The sequence below is a fragment of the Purpureocillium lilacinum genome (genome assembly GCF_023168085.1).
Source record: "Purpureocillium lilacinum CBS 284.36 DNA, scaffold_7, whole genome shotgun sequence".
NCBI classification, from domain to species: Eukaryota; Fungi; Ascomycota; class Sordariomycetes; order Hypocreales; family Ophiocordycipitaceae; genus Purpureocillium; species Purpureocillium lilacinum.
The window spans coordinates 1793986-1810173 of record NW_027072117.1 but is presented as its reverse complement, the minus strand read 5'-3'; the positions used below and the strand labels follow the sequence as shown (position 1 = coordinate 1810173).

Below are 16188 nucleotides of genomic sequence, written 5' to 3'. Positions count from 1 at the left end.
CCGAGCATTGATGTGAACCGCTTCCATCGTCAATCACCTCGTCGCCATGCTAGCCAACGCACGTTCATCTTGCCAATGTTCGGCCCCTCCTTGCCAGCGACGCCCAGGACCTGTCCACCTCGGCCGGCTACTGCGCCTCCAAGATGGCCCGCTTGGACATGTCATCGTGGATCCAGCCCACGATGCGGCTCCCCACGTCGCCAACCAGCTGCTCGTAGTGCGGTCCAGGGGCAAACAGCCCGCAGTGCGCGCCCACCTCGTCCATGCCATCCATGTACACGTCTACCCACGTCGCGTCGCGCGCGCCATTTGTCTTGCCAGGCAGATTGCAGAACTTGCGCAGTTTCCTCGGCTTGTCCCCATCAGCTGCCGTGGCGGCCTTCTCGGTCACGCCATGGGGACTTTCTGTGTCGTCAAAATGCGAATCGGCGACCGAGGCATGGGCCTGGTACTCGGCAGCTTGCCTAGCCTCTGCGAGTCGCTTCTTTTCCTCCTTGTCCAGGCGCATCTGCTCCTTTTGCGCCCTCTTCTCCACCTTGTCTGCGTCCTTTTGCGCCTTCTTGCGACGCTTCTCGAGAAGCTTGTCCCGCTCGCGGATGGCCTTGGCACGGTCCTTGACAGCCTGGGCGTAGTTCTTTTGCATGCGCTTCGACTCTCTCTCCGCTTGCTTGCGAGCGTCCTTGTCGGTAAAGGCGTCCAGGTCTGGCAGAGTAGGCTGCTGTGGCTCATCGGGGATTGGCGGAAGCACCAAGTCGTCTGATACGGTTTCTACACGTAGCTCTGGGTCAGGCCTTGGCTCAAGATCTGGTTCATCTTCCATTGGCGTCGGATCGATGTCTTGCATAGACAACATTGAAATGCGAGTGAGCTCGCGAGGCGAGGCTGCATCATCGACAACCTCTTCGCCCAAGCTACTCGACTCGTCATGATCTCGAGAAGAAGGCTGCTCGGGCTCTTCGTCTGCGGGGGCTTCCACGGAGATTCGGGGGGTTGAGATACTAGACCCTGAGGCACGATGGCTACTTGCTTCTACATCGAGCAGGGATATTGTTTGGTCCGGCTCCTTTGTTAACTCGTAAGAGTCTTTCTCGAGCTCTGAAGCATTGTCACCCGGGAGACTCGGGTCAGACAGAGGATCCAAGTCGCTTGGGTCGCAGGCATCGGGCGGGGGAGACTTTGGAACCTTTGGCCGACCGGGGGACAGAGTGTAATAGTTGGCGAAGCGCACCCTCGCATATGCTGCCGAGGGGTGGCCGTCATTGACAGCCTGCAGCTCATCGACGTTCTCGAGCGCGCGCAGTCTGTTGTACCTCGTAACGAGGCCACGGTAGTCGGCTAAGCAGCCCCCGAACTCAAGGTGGGAGACCACATGGTTCCTGACGGCGTGGAGGATGCCCTCAGACCTGTGCTTCGAAGCAAAGTTCGCGAGGCGCTTTATAAAAGGGCGCTCTCTGAAAGGCTCGTCGTTCCAGTACGGAGGGTCATAGTGGGGATCGTCGTTCTCTCGCGCCGGGTAAGACGAGAAGGAGGAGGCGGAAGAATCAAGTCTCGAATCTATGGATGATGCCGGCGCCAGTGATGCCGGAGCCGAGGGAGGGGATGGCGGCACATCGTCGTGGATCTCATCAGGTGATTTTGGGGCTGGCTGAAACAGGCTGGAGATGCCTGACACGACGATGCCGGGGTGGAGACCCAGAAAGGGGGAGTCGAGAGATAGAGTTCCTATGATCTTGTGCTTGAACGCCTGGTGATGGTATGGGCTCTGATTGGGCTTGAGATACGAAGAACGGTCAACGACATGTACGCCCAGCCAGTTGACAGGGGTTCACGTACCATGAGGACCACCTCCCCGGCGAGCAAACCGCCCATCGAATGCCCAACAAGAATGACATCAGTGGTCGGGGACTCGTGCGGCTCCAGCCAGGCACTAAAGTTATCACGGGCGACCTCGATGGCCTTGTATGTCTTGTAACGAGGGTAGATTTTGGAGTGGATCACATGAGAGTCTGCGAGTAGGGTGCGCAGCAAGGAATGGACGTGGGCCGGAAAGGACCTGAAGGACTGGTCATTGCCGTAGAAGCCGTGGATGTAAATGATGAGCAAGGTCCGCCGCGAGCCGTCATCGTCATCGGCGAGCGATGGTACCAGCGACTGCGTCGAGGAGCTGCGGGGATCGCCACGGAGGAGCTCGAGGTGGCCCGGAGACGTCGAGCCGGCATGCGGCATGCGGTCCGTTGCGCCTGGGGCGCGGGGCGGGAGCTGCGGAAGGGAGGCCATGATGATGCCTCGATGGCCATCTACGAGGTCCTGCAGTTCTGTTGGGAAGGGTCCAGGGTCAGATCGAGGCCCTTGGAAGAGGAGCTTGGCCGTTGACAGCGGGCTGGTCCATGTCTCAGATTGGCGTGTCTGCCGCGCAGCCTGTCCGTCTGTCTGTCCGTCAACCAGGGAAATTCGCAATGATGCCAGTGAATCACCAGGATCGGCGCGGGGATGCTGACTGTTGGGCTGGCGTCGTCTCCTCTGGCGTCAAGTGCGTTGCGTGTTGGACGGCTTTGGAGGGGCGGAGGGACCACGGCCCCACCTCATCATGGGCCGCGCGCCTGTCTCATCGGGGGGAGGGGACGACTGGGGGTTTTCCACTGCCCTGTGCCGCAGAGAGTGAACTGTAGGTACGTACTTCGCGCCTGACCACCTGGCACTTGCTCGCGAGCACGCAGGCAGACGGCCACTTGTTGCTGCGCTTGTTCTACTGCTGCTATTGTTGGGCGGAGACGCATGGCCGTACATCCTAGACGTACTTGGTGTCGACGTAAAACAACACCAACCTGTGGTTCCTCGTATCGCGCGGGGACTGTACTCCATAATCCATACAGCGCTGCGCTCGTACTCGTGCTTGCCACGTACATACGCACGTATTGCACAAAGCGGGCCGGGAAGCGAGGGTCCAGCCTCTTGACGGCGTACCGGAGCGGCGGGTTGGACGAGGTGACGCTGCCACGCTCGTGAGCGGGCACCGCGGGCTGCATGCGCGGCGTCGTGCGAGGCCGGCCAGTGGCTTTTCGCGATGGGCCATTTGTGTTGGCTGCCGCAGCCATCATGATTCAACCGGGGACTAACTTGACTGCTGCAGTACGGCGCCGGTGCGTGTGCCTGGATGCAAAGAGAATGCATGGAATGGACATGGCGGCCGGTGGCATTGGCGTCGGCGCGACGCTACTCGCGCAAGCGCATGCCAGTCGGCAGGGGTTCCGCGGCGGTGATGCTCACGAGAGCGCGTGGTCAGGTATGCGGGAGAGACAAGCGCAAGGCGTCGTGCTAGCTGGCGTGACGGGCAGCCGCGGTTCATGAAGATGCAGGGCCGCAATAGCGTCGACATGCTGTGCGAGCGAGGACGAGTAGAGTAGACGAGCGACGCGCATGCGACACTACCTATCCACGCATGTATCAGGTGTGTCGTACGGCTCGGTACCGCACAGCGGCTGCACTGCGCTGCAGCGTGTCCATCTGCCAGCAATGCCCGGCGCTGCAAGGAATCACTGCATTCGCGCCTGCCTGCCTGCCTTCTTTGTTTGTTTGTCTGTTGCCTGCCTGCTGCGAGGCACGGACGCTCAGTGGCTCAGTGGTTCAGTGGTTCAACCAGGTTATTATCCATCGCGATCTGGCGCCCAGGGTCGCTGCTGCCCCGTGCCGTCTCGACTGCGTACCTAGCCATCTAGCGCAAGGCCCGGTTGGTGGGCACCTACCAGGTCCCCAAGGTAGGTCCCGTCAGGTACGAAAACGATACCTGGCCGTCCAACTGTAGCGCCCCAACCGACCTCGTACCTGGCCCGGCCCCAGCACCCGACACCCATTGGCGGCAGCACCCCTGTCGGCGGCCCCCCTGTCGTGGCTCTTGGCCCCGCCAGAAGCGAAATGAAGCTCCGTGTCTGCGCAGGCCAGGCGTCGGCCACAGCGCCCAGACGGGCTTGATGGGGGCCTCATTTCATTTCCACAGCGGAAGCATCCAACCTTGCTCTGCCCATCGTCTCATTCTTCCGTGACTGGGAGGTGTGTGTCGGGTGTGGCTCGTCGTGTCTTCGTCCCTCGCCAGTCTTTTCCCGCTCCTCCTCTCCTTTCTCCCCTTTCTGTTTCGTCCCGTGCTCGTGCATGCAAAAACATCGCCAGCGGTCGTTCCTCGACTGCTTCCATCCGCGCGTCGCCGTCGCTCGCCATGCCCTCTGTCCCCTCGTCGGCCGCCCGGCGTGACTGAGGTGAGGAATCAGAACCCACAGGGCTGTCAAGATCCCCACGAGCCCGTGCTGGACCAACGCCGAACAACAAAGCCGCGCCGCACCGCACCGCAGGCCCGCCCACCGCTCCCAGCACGTCAGTCTTTTCCGCCGGCACCGCCCGCCGCCCGCTCTCTTACAACCTAGCCAGCCCGCCCGCGTGCCTGCCTCCAGGCCTGCATTTCGCAGCCCGCCTTGAGTTTCTCTGTGCAGGCCAACTTTGGTCCATCCTCGCGTGTTCTGTCAATCGCTTCCTCCAATCGACAGCGACGAATGGCCGTGACGATGATGACGACAACGCGCCCGAGCTTCGAAAAATAGAATTCAAAATTCGATCGCCGGCCCTCGTTCCATAGCCAAGACAAGGCCCCGCCCCTCCGACCTCTCACCATTGGGCCTCGTCTTTTCGGATACGATCGTCGCCTGTTCGCTCGGCAGCCTCTGCACTGCCCGCCGGGCGCTGCGCTGTTACCACCGTCACCATGACTAACCCATCTCACGGGCCTTCACTCCTTCAGGCCCGTGAGGACACTCGTTCACAACCCCATCCGCACTCCTTGTTCCATCGCCGTCGCCAACCAGACGGCCCACGCGGCACCACGCAAACACATCACGAACACCATCGTTATCCACGCGAAGCTCCCGCCGACGATAGGCCTCGCGCCGAGCCTGGGGCCGACGACACGGCCCAAGCACCTCCGACGGCGGTGGCACGCGACATTGCCGGCGACGTGGTCCAACGCGACGCAGCGTTTGCCGGCGCCGGCGTCGACACCGTCGTCAATGTCATAAAGGATCCCGGCAGTCCTTTCGTTACTCGCGTCGTTCAGACCGTCTCACTCGTTCAGGTCGTCGACCCTTGGGGCAAACCCTGGGAGACCCGAACCGTCCTCGGGCCCCCCAACACCGTTGTCCTCGACCCTTCTGGCAACACCGTCGCCGTGACTGCCGCCGGTCTTCACGCTACCGTCGCCGCCTTCGGCGCCACGCCGAGCACAACAGCGACCACGGCACCCGAGTCGGACACCGACAGCACGGCACCCCCTACCACGGAACCATCGCAGGCTTCTAGCCTGACGTCCACTCCTTCTCACACCCCATCTACATATCCCATCATCAGTGATGCTCGCAACGGAACAAACAGTAAGCTTTGCCGCGGGCTCCCCCAGTTTGTCACAAAGGCATGTCACCACTAATCACCGATTCCAGCCCTTCTTCATGGGAACTCCTCATTCGTTCACTCAAATTCTTCATCGTACCGAACATCGGCACTTTCCACTACTACCTCACTGTCTTTTACCTCCACGAGCACAGACTCTACTTCGGAGGAGTCGTCGGTGACGACTACCAGCTCCGAAATTTCGACAACAGCGTCAAGCACCCACCTAACAACGACTACCACATCATCCTTTACACTACTTGGCGGGGGATTCGTAGCGACCAAACCCGCGGATGGCGCTCAGCCGTCACCCACATCTGACTCGGGTGGCCATTCTCCCGACAACCTTTCTCCACAGCAGAAGCAGGTCATTGGCGGCGTCGTTGGGAGCATCGCCGGGGTCGCTTTTCTGGCTCTCCTGGTGTTGCTCGCCCTCAAGTACAAAAGACGGAGAGACGGACGGCAATTGATCGGAGGCGGTCAATCCGGCCAGGACGCATCACGAAGTATCACTGGCGGGGATGGCGGTTCCGGCGCCTCGAGGGCCATGGCCGAGAGGTCAGGTCCCTCAGCGGCGGTCACGGCCGCTCTTGCCACGTTGACGGGGAAACGAAATGCACGCCAGACAGCCTCATCTTCTGAAGGAACCGAGCGAGGTTTCTACCGAGTGTCTGGGAGGAAATTACCTTCCGTCCTGCACACGGGCGGTGATGGATACTCGGATCCCAGAGAGAGCACCATAAGAGAGAGCACCATCAGCGGCAGCTCAGATTACTATCGGGGCTCGCAGTCGTTCGACCCTGCAGCCGTTCAAGCCGGACATTTGGCGCTGGGCGCACCGATGCGACCCGTCAGCGGCGTGCCGGTCATGCGTTCTGGACCTGCCCGCGTCCCCGTTACGGAGAATCCCTTCGACGACCCAGCGACACCCACGTCACCAACCGACATGTCGAGTCGAAACTTGGGCTCCCGCGAGAGCCCACGGGCGCAAGGGTCGAGGTTCCAGGAGGGGATCTGACGAAGACATTTTGATGTACATTTTCTTCCATTGCATCGCGCGCAAGGCGCCTGTGCTTATTTAATGGCCCCTCGGGGGGCCGTTGCCCTATGACGAGCCATCTCTGCGACATCACTGGGCGTTTACATGGCGTGTTTACTTGGTATCTGAAGCGGATGCAATCAGTTGAATACAAGAGTGTCTTCTGAGAGAAGACTATCTGCAATATGTTGCCTCTTTAGGCTTCCAACCATGCATGTGAACGTGTCACTGTCAATGACAATGTAAATTCACGAGATGAGACTTTTGGTTTCGTCTTTACGAAGGGCGACGACGCACTCGAGTTCACGGCGGTCGCATGCTGAAAGCCCCGCCATTCATAGTATGCTACTCCAATCATTCCGTGCATATTGTAAATGTTGTACGGTGCGTTGGCACCACAGCCTTTCTAGAATTTGAGGCTCTGTGTCGTTATTTCTCCTTGCCAATCGAGCGGCTCTAAATTTAGGCCGAGTCAAAAATAGCGCCAGCCTCATCAACGCCATGCTGACTGTACAAACGGCTGGCGGGGACAGCCCGGTGAGTCTGCTCGGCCATAATACCCTGCACAATAGTACCGACACCCAGGGCAACCAGGGAGCCGTGCAGCGCTCGTCCAGATCACGACATGAGCGGGACGAAGCACGACGAGCGATCTAGACCGTATTTCGCATGAGTAGATAAGTGAGGCGGCTCCGACTGACGACATGTAACTCGTAACTACTGTTCTCTTGTAATCCGAGAGCGCGCACGGCCTTGTCCCGTTGCGATGCTGGCCCTCGGATGTGAGACGGGAGTGAAACGGCCAGGACGAAAAGGGTTGCAAGCCTCTGCTCGAGACGCCAAAGAATGACGCACCAGTCTGGGGGTTTGGGGGGGCCACGACTGACAAATCTCGGGGTCCAGCCCGCTTTTTTGCACCGCCTCCCCGTCGACAGTTGCGTAGCGCTGGCTGGTGTGGATGTCGGGAAGGTAGGTAGCGGCAGTGGCGGCGTTTGGCGGAGCGGAGTTTGGGCTTGAGGGGCTTGCTGGTGACTTGGAGTTGTGTCTGGGACGTGAACTCTATGAGCCTGAGCCCTGATTCTGTGTGTTCCCCAGGGCTCGTGAGGTCTACGAGCGTTCAGCTTGACAAGACGAGAAGTAAGCCATGATGCCTTTCCGCACAGACTTACAGTACCTGTAAGCGTTGGTCAGAAATAGACCAAGCCCTACCAAGCCTCTCTCGGGACGGCCAAAGCCGAGTCAATCGGACCAATACGGCGAAGTAAACGGGTGTCACCTCCAAGAAGGCTCGGAGAGATCTTCCGCCTCAGCGGTTCATGGGAGGCATGGTGCAGTTTGCCAAGACCGCTACCCTCGTTCTGAGGCAGATCCGAGTCGAGACCCGGGTATCATCAGCACGCGGAACTGATGTCAGAAGGCCAGACAGCATGAAAATTTCAAGCACCGAACGAGCCGGCGGCGCTGGCCGGTGTTTGAACGCTTTGATATTCGTCATACCTTGCACAGGGGCAGTCGAGCAAGACAGCGCGCGGCGGCCCACGTGCGAGACGATTCAGGCATGGCAAGGCTGCAGGCGCAGCGACGCACCCTGACCAAATGTGTCACGATTGGCCAGACGAGTCTTGATGTTTCGCGATGCGTTGCTATCGACAAAGATGGAGCTTAGGGACGAGACTGGTTCCCGAACGAGGCGGCTTCTTCGAGCACCTCGTGGAAAACAGGCTGGAAGACAAGCCGGGGACAACACCAGCAGCGTTGACGGCTTTTGCACTGATCAATGATGCATCTGGCATTGGTGAACCTCAAGTCGCACAGTCGACACAGATTGGGTAGGTAGATGGATGACCGGCGATGGATGAAGCGTGCTTGGCAGATGAAACAGGCATCAGGAGGCAACAGTTGCGACAAGTCAACGATTGCGCGATATGCCCAGAGCTTCGGATCGTGGCTGGCGGCACTGTGATCCGAAGCAGGAGTATGAAGTGCAACAATGTTAGCTTGATATGTAGAAGAAGTTTAGGCTACCGCTGTGCGCATGTCCTCACTGACGCGGGAGAGGGGGTTGTGTGAATTCGTCGACTTGTTCACGTCTCAGGCGAGGAGCCAAAACATCAAACAGCCGGGGTAGCTAGACTCGGTACCGTCATCACGGTCGGTAGACGCCCGACCACCAACTCGGCGGACCTATGGCAGGCTGAACGGAAGACTGGCAACCTTTTGCATGGAGTCTCGCGTTCTGAAGCCAAGGTGGACCCTGTCGACGGGTGGCTTGCAAGAGAATGCTGCAGGTGTGCGCCAGAGAGGTCAGCGGCGAAGGATGGGCGGCATGGCCCAAAGAGGGTTGGATCCTCTCCGGTCCTGACCACCATCCATGGGAGCGGCCATGGTCCACGGATCCCGACTGCGCCTCCACGGAGCGCGCGCAAGGGTCGCGGACTCCTGGACTGCCGTTGCTGGCGCCTACTTGTCAGTGAAGTGTGGTGGGTGCGTGGGGTGGCCGCGACCGCTGGAGCGTCTATTGCTTGGGGGCGCGCCGCTGACGGCGACTTGGCCTGGAATAGAGCAGCGAGGCGGTGTTGTCGACAGAATAGAAGCCGGGCCGAGTGATTCCAGCGCGAGGTTTGAATGAAAAGGTATCCTCCACAGTGACCTGGCCTTGCGGCGAGGCAGGGCGACAGCGGCAGGGCGACGGGTGGCGGAGGCAGGTCCGACCGGGGTGCAGAACGGCAGGCGCGGGCGCGCGTTGCGGAGCCGGGTCGCTCCTGCTTCCTGTTGCTGCAGATGCGGCGGACCAGACTCCAAGTCTCCAACCAGACGCCAGTCACTGAGGCAGGTATCCAGCCAGACAACCTTGCTCGTTCCTGCCCTGCCCGAACCTCAGGTTCCAGTCCCGGCATAGGCCACTCCAGGCCAGGCCACCCCAGGCACTAACTTTAGTGCCTCCTTGCCAAAGTCGATTGCAGCCCGTTGACGCGTTAATAATTGTCTTGCTGCGTCCTGGCCAAGAGTCAGCCCACCTTTTCGTCTTAATTGCCGGTGCCGTCCGCATTCTCCTCCAGGCTCCCCGTCCGCCCGTCCCCACGGTCCCGTTCTTTGCTCGGCTCCTGTCTCGTTCACAGCACGCAGCACGCGGGCTGCGGAGATTGACAGACGTGACCGGCCTGTGCAGCCAACCGCGGTTCTACCCAACTACCTTGCCTATTACTACTACCGAGGCTCGCAGCCCAAGTCTTCTCTCACAGCGATTGTCGGATTCCTCTGTTGTACTGTGCTGAGCGTCACAGCATCACTGTGCCTTATTGGACCTCACCTCGCCGCACTAACCAGCGCTCTGGGCTCTGCACCGCCCGTCGGCTCGTCCCCGCCACCGCCGCTTCTCGACAACGGCCGAAACGTCCGTGACCCAGCCCCTGCTGTCACCTCGGCCTCTGCATCACCTCTCGACCCTCGTGCGACCGCAACCTTGCAAGAGACAAGAGACAGCGGGCTGCGACGGCGCAAAGTCTCGACAAGTACGCAGCCCACCGCCGAACCGATTCCGCAGCTTCCCGCCTCAGCCAACCGAGCAGTTGCCACTCGATACGCGCATACAGCCTCACTATCGCTTTGCCCGTCGTGCGCTTGAATTTGCTCCCACGCGGGCCGCGCTCGACGTACCTCTGGCCACGCTCGCCGCGCCTCGCCCATTCGTCAACGCCGACTTCCACGACTTCCGCCGCGTCCGCCGCGCCGGCTTGAGACGTCGCCATGGACCACATGGGCTTCCAGATACCGGGCATGGCGCCGCCGCCATTGATCAATCAGCCGCCCCAGATCTTCGGGTCGTACGGCCCGGACGGCCTCCCACAAATGCCCCCGGATCTTGCCTCGCACATGTTCCCCGACGCTCACTTGCTCATGGAGGACACCAACGAGGCCAAGAGGCGGCGCATTGCTAGGGTACAGTGGACTTCAATCCCCACCTTCGTGATGAGCGTTGGTCCTGACGTCAAGTTCTCTCTAGGCCTGCGACATGTGTCGCAAGAAGAAGATTAAATGCGACGGCAAGCTGCCCTCATGCACGCATTGCATCAACTACAAGACCGACTGTGTCTTTACGCAAGTCGAAAAGAAGCGCAGTCCTCCAAAGGGGTACGATCGAATCGCTGGCCACTGCCATGGGTTCAGGAGCTGACGAATCTGCAGCGCCAAATACATCGAGGGCTTGGAGAACCGATTGGGGCGGATGGAGCACCTTTTGCGTCTTTCGGGTATGTTTGGTCCAGTTAATGAACCTGGTGTGCGGCTCCAGTCGCTGACCATTCCTGCAGGGCTCCTGGGAGAGGACGAAAACGGCGCGACCGACCTGGGAGAGCTGGAAAGGAAGCTCACCGAGAAGACTCGCCAGGCGTCCACGGCTGCAACAGCCTCGAACCCGACGTCGCCGTCCCTAGGCACGGCTGCAGCGGAAAACACATCAACGCCTCAGAGCGCGTTGACGTCGCCGGAGCCGACCAAGGAGAGTCACAAGGATGACAAGCGCAAGTCCATTACGCCCGCGGAGGACAGTCAAGGGGAAGAGGAAGTCGAGGCTCTCTCTGAAATGATGTGCTCACTCGTTACCAACCAGTGTGGCGAAACTCGATACATTGGTGAGCCGAAATCCATTGCTGGGCTTTGCACAAATCTTGGCTAACCGAGTCAGGTTCTTCGTCCGGCTTCTCCATCTTCTCGCCCAGGGGCATACAATGGGTCAACGAAAAGACGGGCGACGACTCCTTCTCAAAGATGATATCGGAGGTGTCGGTGGACGACCACAAATGGACCAACTGGAAGCCCGAGGTCTTTGGCGACCTCTTCCAGCGACCTGTTTTCCGAGCCCTGCCGCCCAAGCCTGAAGCCCTATCGCTTCTCAACGATTACTTTGAGAACTTCAACTGCATGTTCCCGCTTTTCCATCAGCCCACCTTCATGCACCTCGTCGAGCGCCAATACTCTTCCGACCCTTACCAGGGGTCTGGATGGTGGGCCAGCCTAAACTGTGCCTTGGCAATCGCGCACCGTCTCCGCGTCATGAGCAACCTGGTTCCTCAAGAGGAGGACGACAAGGCTTGGGCGTACCTGAAGAATGCCATGGGAGTCTTCTCGGAGCTGGCCATGCGAAACACGGACTTGCTCAGCGTCCAGGCCCTTCTGGGCATGGCGCTGTTCATGCAAGGTACACCGAACCCGCAACCGACGTCGCTCCTGATCGCCGCCGCTATCCGTCTGTCACACAGCATCGGCCTGCACAAGCGCGGCACGGGCTTCAACCTGAACCCCATCGAGATTGAACAGCGCAAACGAGTCTTTTGGATCGCCTACATGCTCGACAAGGATCTGTGCTTGCGTTCCGGACGACCCGCGGCTCAGGATGACGATGACATGAACGTCGACCTGCCAGACGCCGACCCTGCGGACAATATTGGCAATATCCCCCTAGCGGATGGCAAGGGCAAGATGAACCTCTTCCGCCTCATGTGCGAATTCACCGTCATCGAGAGCAACGTTTACAAACGCTTGTATTCGACTAAGGCGACCAAGCAGTCCGTCGGGGAGCTTCTCAACACCATCGGCGAGCTTGATCAGGAGCTTGAGGAATGGAAGGACAAGATCCCAATCGACTTCCGTCCCGAACACGAGATCAAGGCGTCGCACACGCCCCTGATTCTGCACATTGTCATGCTGCACTTTACCTACTATAACTGCTTGACAACCATCCATCGGATGTCGATTCATCATGGGTTCTGGACAAGTAGGCTGTCAAATTACGCCATCCAGGGTCTCAACGCTCGGCCGCTGAACCCGAGAATCTTTTCGTCCGCCGCCCTCTGCACAGCGGCCGCTCGGGCGTCCATTTCATTGTTGAAATACGTGCCCCAAGGCGACTTTAGCTGCGTCTGGTGAGTCTTGCACGAAGACCCCTATTAGTTCAATCTACTAACACTGACACAGGCTGATCTTGTATTTCCCGGTGTCCGCTCTCATGACGCTGTTCAGCAACATCCTTCAAAACCCGTTGGACCCTCGTGCCAAGTCCGATACGCGTTTGATGAACTTGGTAGTGACGTTCCTGTCCATGCTGGGGCAAGAGGCAGAACAAGGAGGCGTGCATCGGATGCTCGGCGTCTGCTCCGAGTTCGTACGCATCGCCAAGGTGGTCATTGAAAAGGCAGAAAAGGATCAGGCGTCCCGTCGCAAGCGCAAGAACGTCGACGCCCCGAGCAAGCCGTCAGCACAGTCAACAACGCCCAGCAAGCCCGCGAACGCCTTGGCCGCGAGCGGCCCGTCCACCGAGACTCCCCGGCCGGCAACCGCGACTACGACAACGCCGACGCCCATGAACATCACCGCCACCATGAGCAGCTCCCATCTGTCCCCGGGGTCGGGATCCGATCGCGGAAGCTCGCAAGGTCCTGCCACTGGCACAGGGTCGTCCAGAAACGAGCCGTCACCCTCCATCAGCTCAGCAGGGTGGCCGCAAGAGTTCCAGCTGCCGCAAAATGGAGATCTCGAGTCGTATAGCAATATGCAAGGGTTCGGTGGGGCTGTCCAGTCCCCTCCCATGCCCATGGGAGCCGGTTCCTTCCAACAGCCTCTGCTGCCGCAGGATCTTTTCGGCCTCCCTGCCACCCTTGACTGGAGCTGGGCCGAGATGAGCGGCGGCGCGTATCCGACGGTCGAAAATGGCAACTTTGGCGAAGATGACCGCGATATGGGCGGCCAACAATAGTACCCTCTGGCGCTGAGCCTTGCCGGTCAAAAAGCACCTGACGAGGTCGCATTCCTTCCACATGTGTGTCGAAAGGCACTCACGGTGTAGTGCACGCCGCCCTGACGAGTTACGGGACACGAGATACCATACCTCTTTTTGCAATTTGTATTTTCTCTTTGCAGCTTTGGCTCTGACTTGAGGTCTATTTCTTGACACCTTTTTTACTTGGTTGAATCTCCTCTTCATTCTTGGGTTAAAGAGTAATCACGGACGGAAATCTTTGTTTGACGGGCGAACGCGGTCTACGGGTATGAGCTGAAAGGGCATCTAATCGGGGCGAGGGCGGGCATTCTGTCTGGGCTGTGTTCCCGCTGAGATCTGTATTCGGTGTCTAAAACATGCTTATGTAGGAGAAACGGAAGTTGCGAAAGTAAATGAGACGCTCCGTGAGAAGCATGTTCTATATCCCAACTATGTGGCCGGCTGTTCGAAACAGAGCGACTAAAGCCCTGAAAGGCGGGACCACGGCACTCAGATCAAAAGTCACACAAGAATGATTGCAGTATCCGCTGTAGGTAAATGGCTATCTCTTTGTTAGCTGTATCTACCTCCGGTATCGCTCAAAGCCGTGGCGGAGCGACTCCTAGCAGTCCACAAGGCAGTCAAGCCGCCCAGGGCATGTCAACAGAGCCATCCTCTGGACGAGACGCCGTGTGCACTCATATGCCGATTAGGGACCGCCAGGCGCGACTCGAAATAGTCTGCGAGCAAGCCATTTCCGTCAAATCTGCTTTGGCCGAGGGGCCAGGACGAAAGCCCAAATCATCGCGCAGAGAAACAATCGCATAACGCAGCTGCAAATGCAGGCTGCCGTTCATACCCTTTCCGGGTCATATTTACCTGTCCGCCAACGCCGTGCTTGTCGAGGAGAAAAAAGGTCAAAAAGGCTGAAACTTGGCATCCTTGTTCCAGCCCGAAATGCAAAGCCACACAGGCCGTTTCTCTGTGTGCCGAAACCCTCATGCATCGTATCATACCCCCTGTACATGTCATTATAACCGATGCTGAAAAACTTTTTTGTTTGATCCCCCTCGGTCGTGCGCGGAAGAATCATCGCAGGCATTCTTGTTCCGTGCGCATCGGCCGTGCTGTAACCCTGCTGGGAAGAGAAGGTCTCGTCGCGTGGGCGTCCGAGAGCGAGAAAATCAATGGGTATCTCTTGGGCAGAAACGCAAATCGCAACGCCGAACTCATGCCCCAACCATGCCGGGCCCGTAGCTCTGTTGACGCATGGTGGGATAGGGAGGCGTATTCCCCGAGCTCTGTGTCGCGTCAGAGGTGTGCAAGCCATCATCGCCACGATCTGAAATGCCCACCTTCTTTCGCCGTTTCTGCCCGCCCTCACCTTCTCCTGTAGAGTATCCCGTATCATCATCGGGGAAGCCCTCTTGGTAGCCCTCGTAGCTCGAATCCCCGTACGATCGCTTCTTAATGTTTCGCCGCGGCCTCAAAAGGTCCTGCCCCGTCGGCACCTGCGGTTTCGAACGACCTATGGCGTTGGGTGATGAAGCCAACGGCGTGTTGGGCGCGGATGGCTTCGCGGACACGGGCTTGGACGCCTCCCCGCTGCCTGGGGCCACATCGCCCAAGACGGAGCTATCCCAAATGCCCCTGGGAATAGGTCCCTTGGCCATGGTCATGGCGCGTCCCATAGCAGACATAGTAGCTTGCGAAAGCCCGTCGGTGATCTCTCGGCCCTTAACCTGATGAACACTCCACTCGAGCTCTGGCACCTGGAGCATGGCCAGGAAATCGGAGGGTTCGCCCTCTTTCTTTTTCTGGACATCGAAATGGCCAGCGACGCCTAATCGCTTAATGTGGCCCTTGTAAGTCTTGCGGAGTGCATTCTTCTCGCCATTTGGCTTTTCACGGGCGACTTCGGCGGCCAGGCTGGTGAGGCCGTACTTGGCGTACAGATCTTCCGAGGTTCGCGGGTGCGGCTCTGGATGCACTATACATGGCTGCGTTAACAAACAGTCTGCTGTAGGCCTTGCCGCCGCAATCCGGCAAGGACACAAGAGCAGAGGTAAGAGAGAGCCGTCTTACGAGTTTGGCAAAGCAGATATTTGTCGCCCACATCGAGGTGCAGGTCCTCAATACCCAGCTTGCGGTCCTCGAGGTGCATCTTCTTCCGGTCTCGGTCACCAACATCGTCCAACGGCCGCTTCCTTTTATGCGGCGACTCTTCAGACATGGTCGCGTCGGGCTGCGAGTTGCAGCCGTTGACGCTGTGTGCGGGCGTCGGGAGCGTGGCGGTGCTGGCCGCGGCGGACGAGGCAGAGAGTCCCGTCATCGGGTCCGACGAGGTTGCGGGCGAAAAGTTGCAGGGGCTCTGTGGCGTCTGGGGGTGGAAAGACATGATGGGGACGCCTCGAGCCGACGTGACGTGACGTGCCGTGATGGGCCGGGCGAGGCGGAACGAAACGCGACGTGACGTGACTGACCCGACGGCCAGGCGAGCAGTCGGTGCGATGGGCGGAGCGAGCGGCTGTTTGCGCAAGGCCGCTGGCCGAGGTGTCGCTGCGCTGCGATCTCGCTTCTGCTCAGACGGCCGACATGCACAGCGATTTTTTCGTCGTCGGGCTGGGGCACGCGCTGCCGAGAAGCCGGTGGTGTGCAGGGAGAGCCGGACAGCGAGGGAGCGGCGGCTCGGCGGTCGCGGGCGACGAGAGCGGCGTCTTGAGCGCAATCGGCGGCGGTCGTAGGCTGGCGTGAGAAGGTCGTGAGGCGGTGTCGCGGGTCGGGTCGGTTGCTTGACAGAGGTTGGAGGCGGTGGTGGTGATGAGGGAAGAGGTGGAGTTGACGGAGGCAAGGTTGTGACGGCCTGAAAGACGAGGCAATTTCCCGGGAAGAGCGAGGGCGGGCGGGCGGCGGCGACCACACAAAGAGCTGGGACCGGCCTGGCTGGGCAGGGCGGGCGCCGCGCTAC

General features: G+C 59.5%; 4 protein-coding genes across 4 annotated transcripts; 2 read left to right on the top strand and 2 right to left on the bottom strand.

The window, feature by feature from the left end:
• Nucleotides 1-127: 127 nt before the first annotated feature.
• On the bottom strand, nucleotides 128-2277 carry PLICBS_009439 (uncharacterized protein; the record flags this gene model as incomplete). The annotated part of the gene is made up of 2 exons (XM_018325052.1): nucleotides 128-1771; nucleotides 1834-2277. 2 exons carry the CDS (start codon nucleotides 2275-2277, stop codon nucleotides 128-130), a joined length of 2088 nt encoding a protein of 695 aa, XP_018176446.1.
• Nucleotides 2278-4750: 2473 nt separating this feature from the next.
• On the top strand, nucleotides 4751-6445 carry PLICBS_009438 (uncharacterized protein; the record flags this gene model as incomplete). Its single annotated transcript, XM_065601632.1, has 2 exons — nucleotides 4751-5411; nucleotides 5706-6445. The coding sequence occupies 2 exons, from the start codon at nucleotides 4751-4753 to the stop codon at nucleotides 6443-6445; spliced, it is 1401 nt and encodes a 466-aa protein (XP_065457704.1).
• A 3768-nt stretch (nucleotides 6446-10213) lies between these two features.
• PLICBS_009437 (uncharacterized protein) lies at nucleotides 10214-13217 on the top strand (the record flags this gene model as incomplete). Its single annotated transcript, XM_018325048.2, has 6 exons — nucleotides 10214-10405; nucleotides 10470-10597; nucleotides 10652-10716; nucleotides 10777-11097; nucleotides 11151-12387; nucleotides 12440-13217. The coding sequence occupies 6 exons, from the start codon at nucleotides 10214-10216 to the stop codon at nucleotides 13215-13217; spliced, it is 2721 nt and encodes a 906-aa protein (XP_018176442.2).
• Nucleotides 13218-14449: 1232 nt separating this feature from the next.
• PLICBS_009436 (uncharacterized protein) lies at nucleotides 14450-15552 on the bottom strand (the record flags this gene model as incomplete). Its single annotated transcript, XM_065601631.1, has 2 exons — nucleotides 14450-15210; nucleotides 15306-15552. The coding sequence occupies 2 exons, from the start codon at nucleotides 15550-15552 to the stop codon at nucleotides 14450-14452; spliced, it is 1008 nt and encodes a 335-aa protein (XP_065457703.1).
• Between the last annotated feature and the right edge of the window lie 636 nt (nucleotides 15553-16188).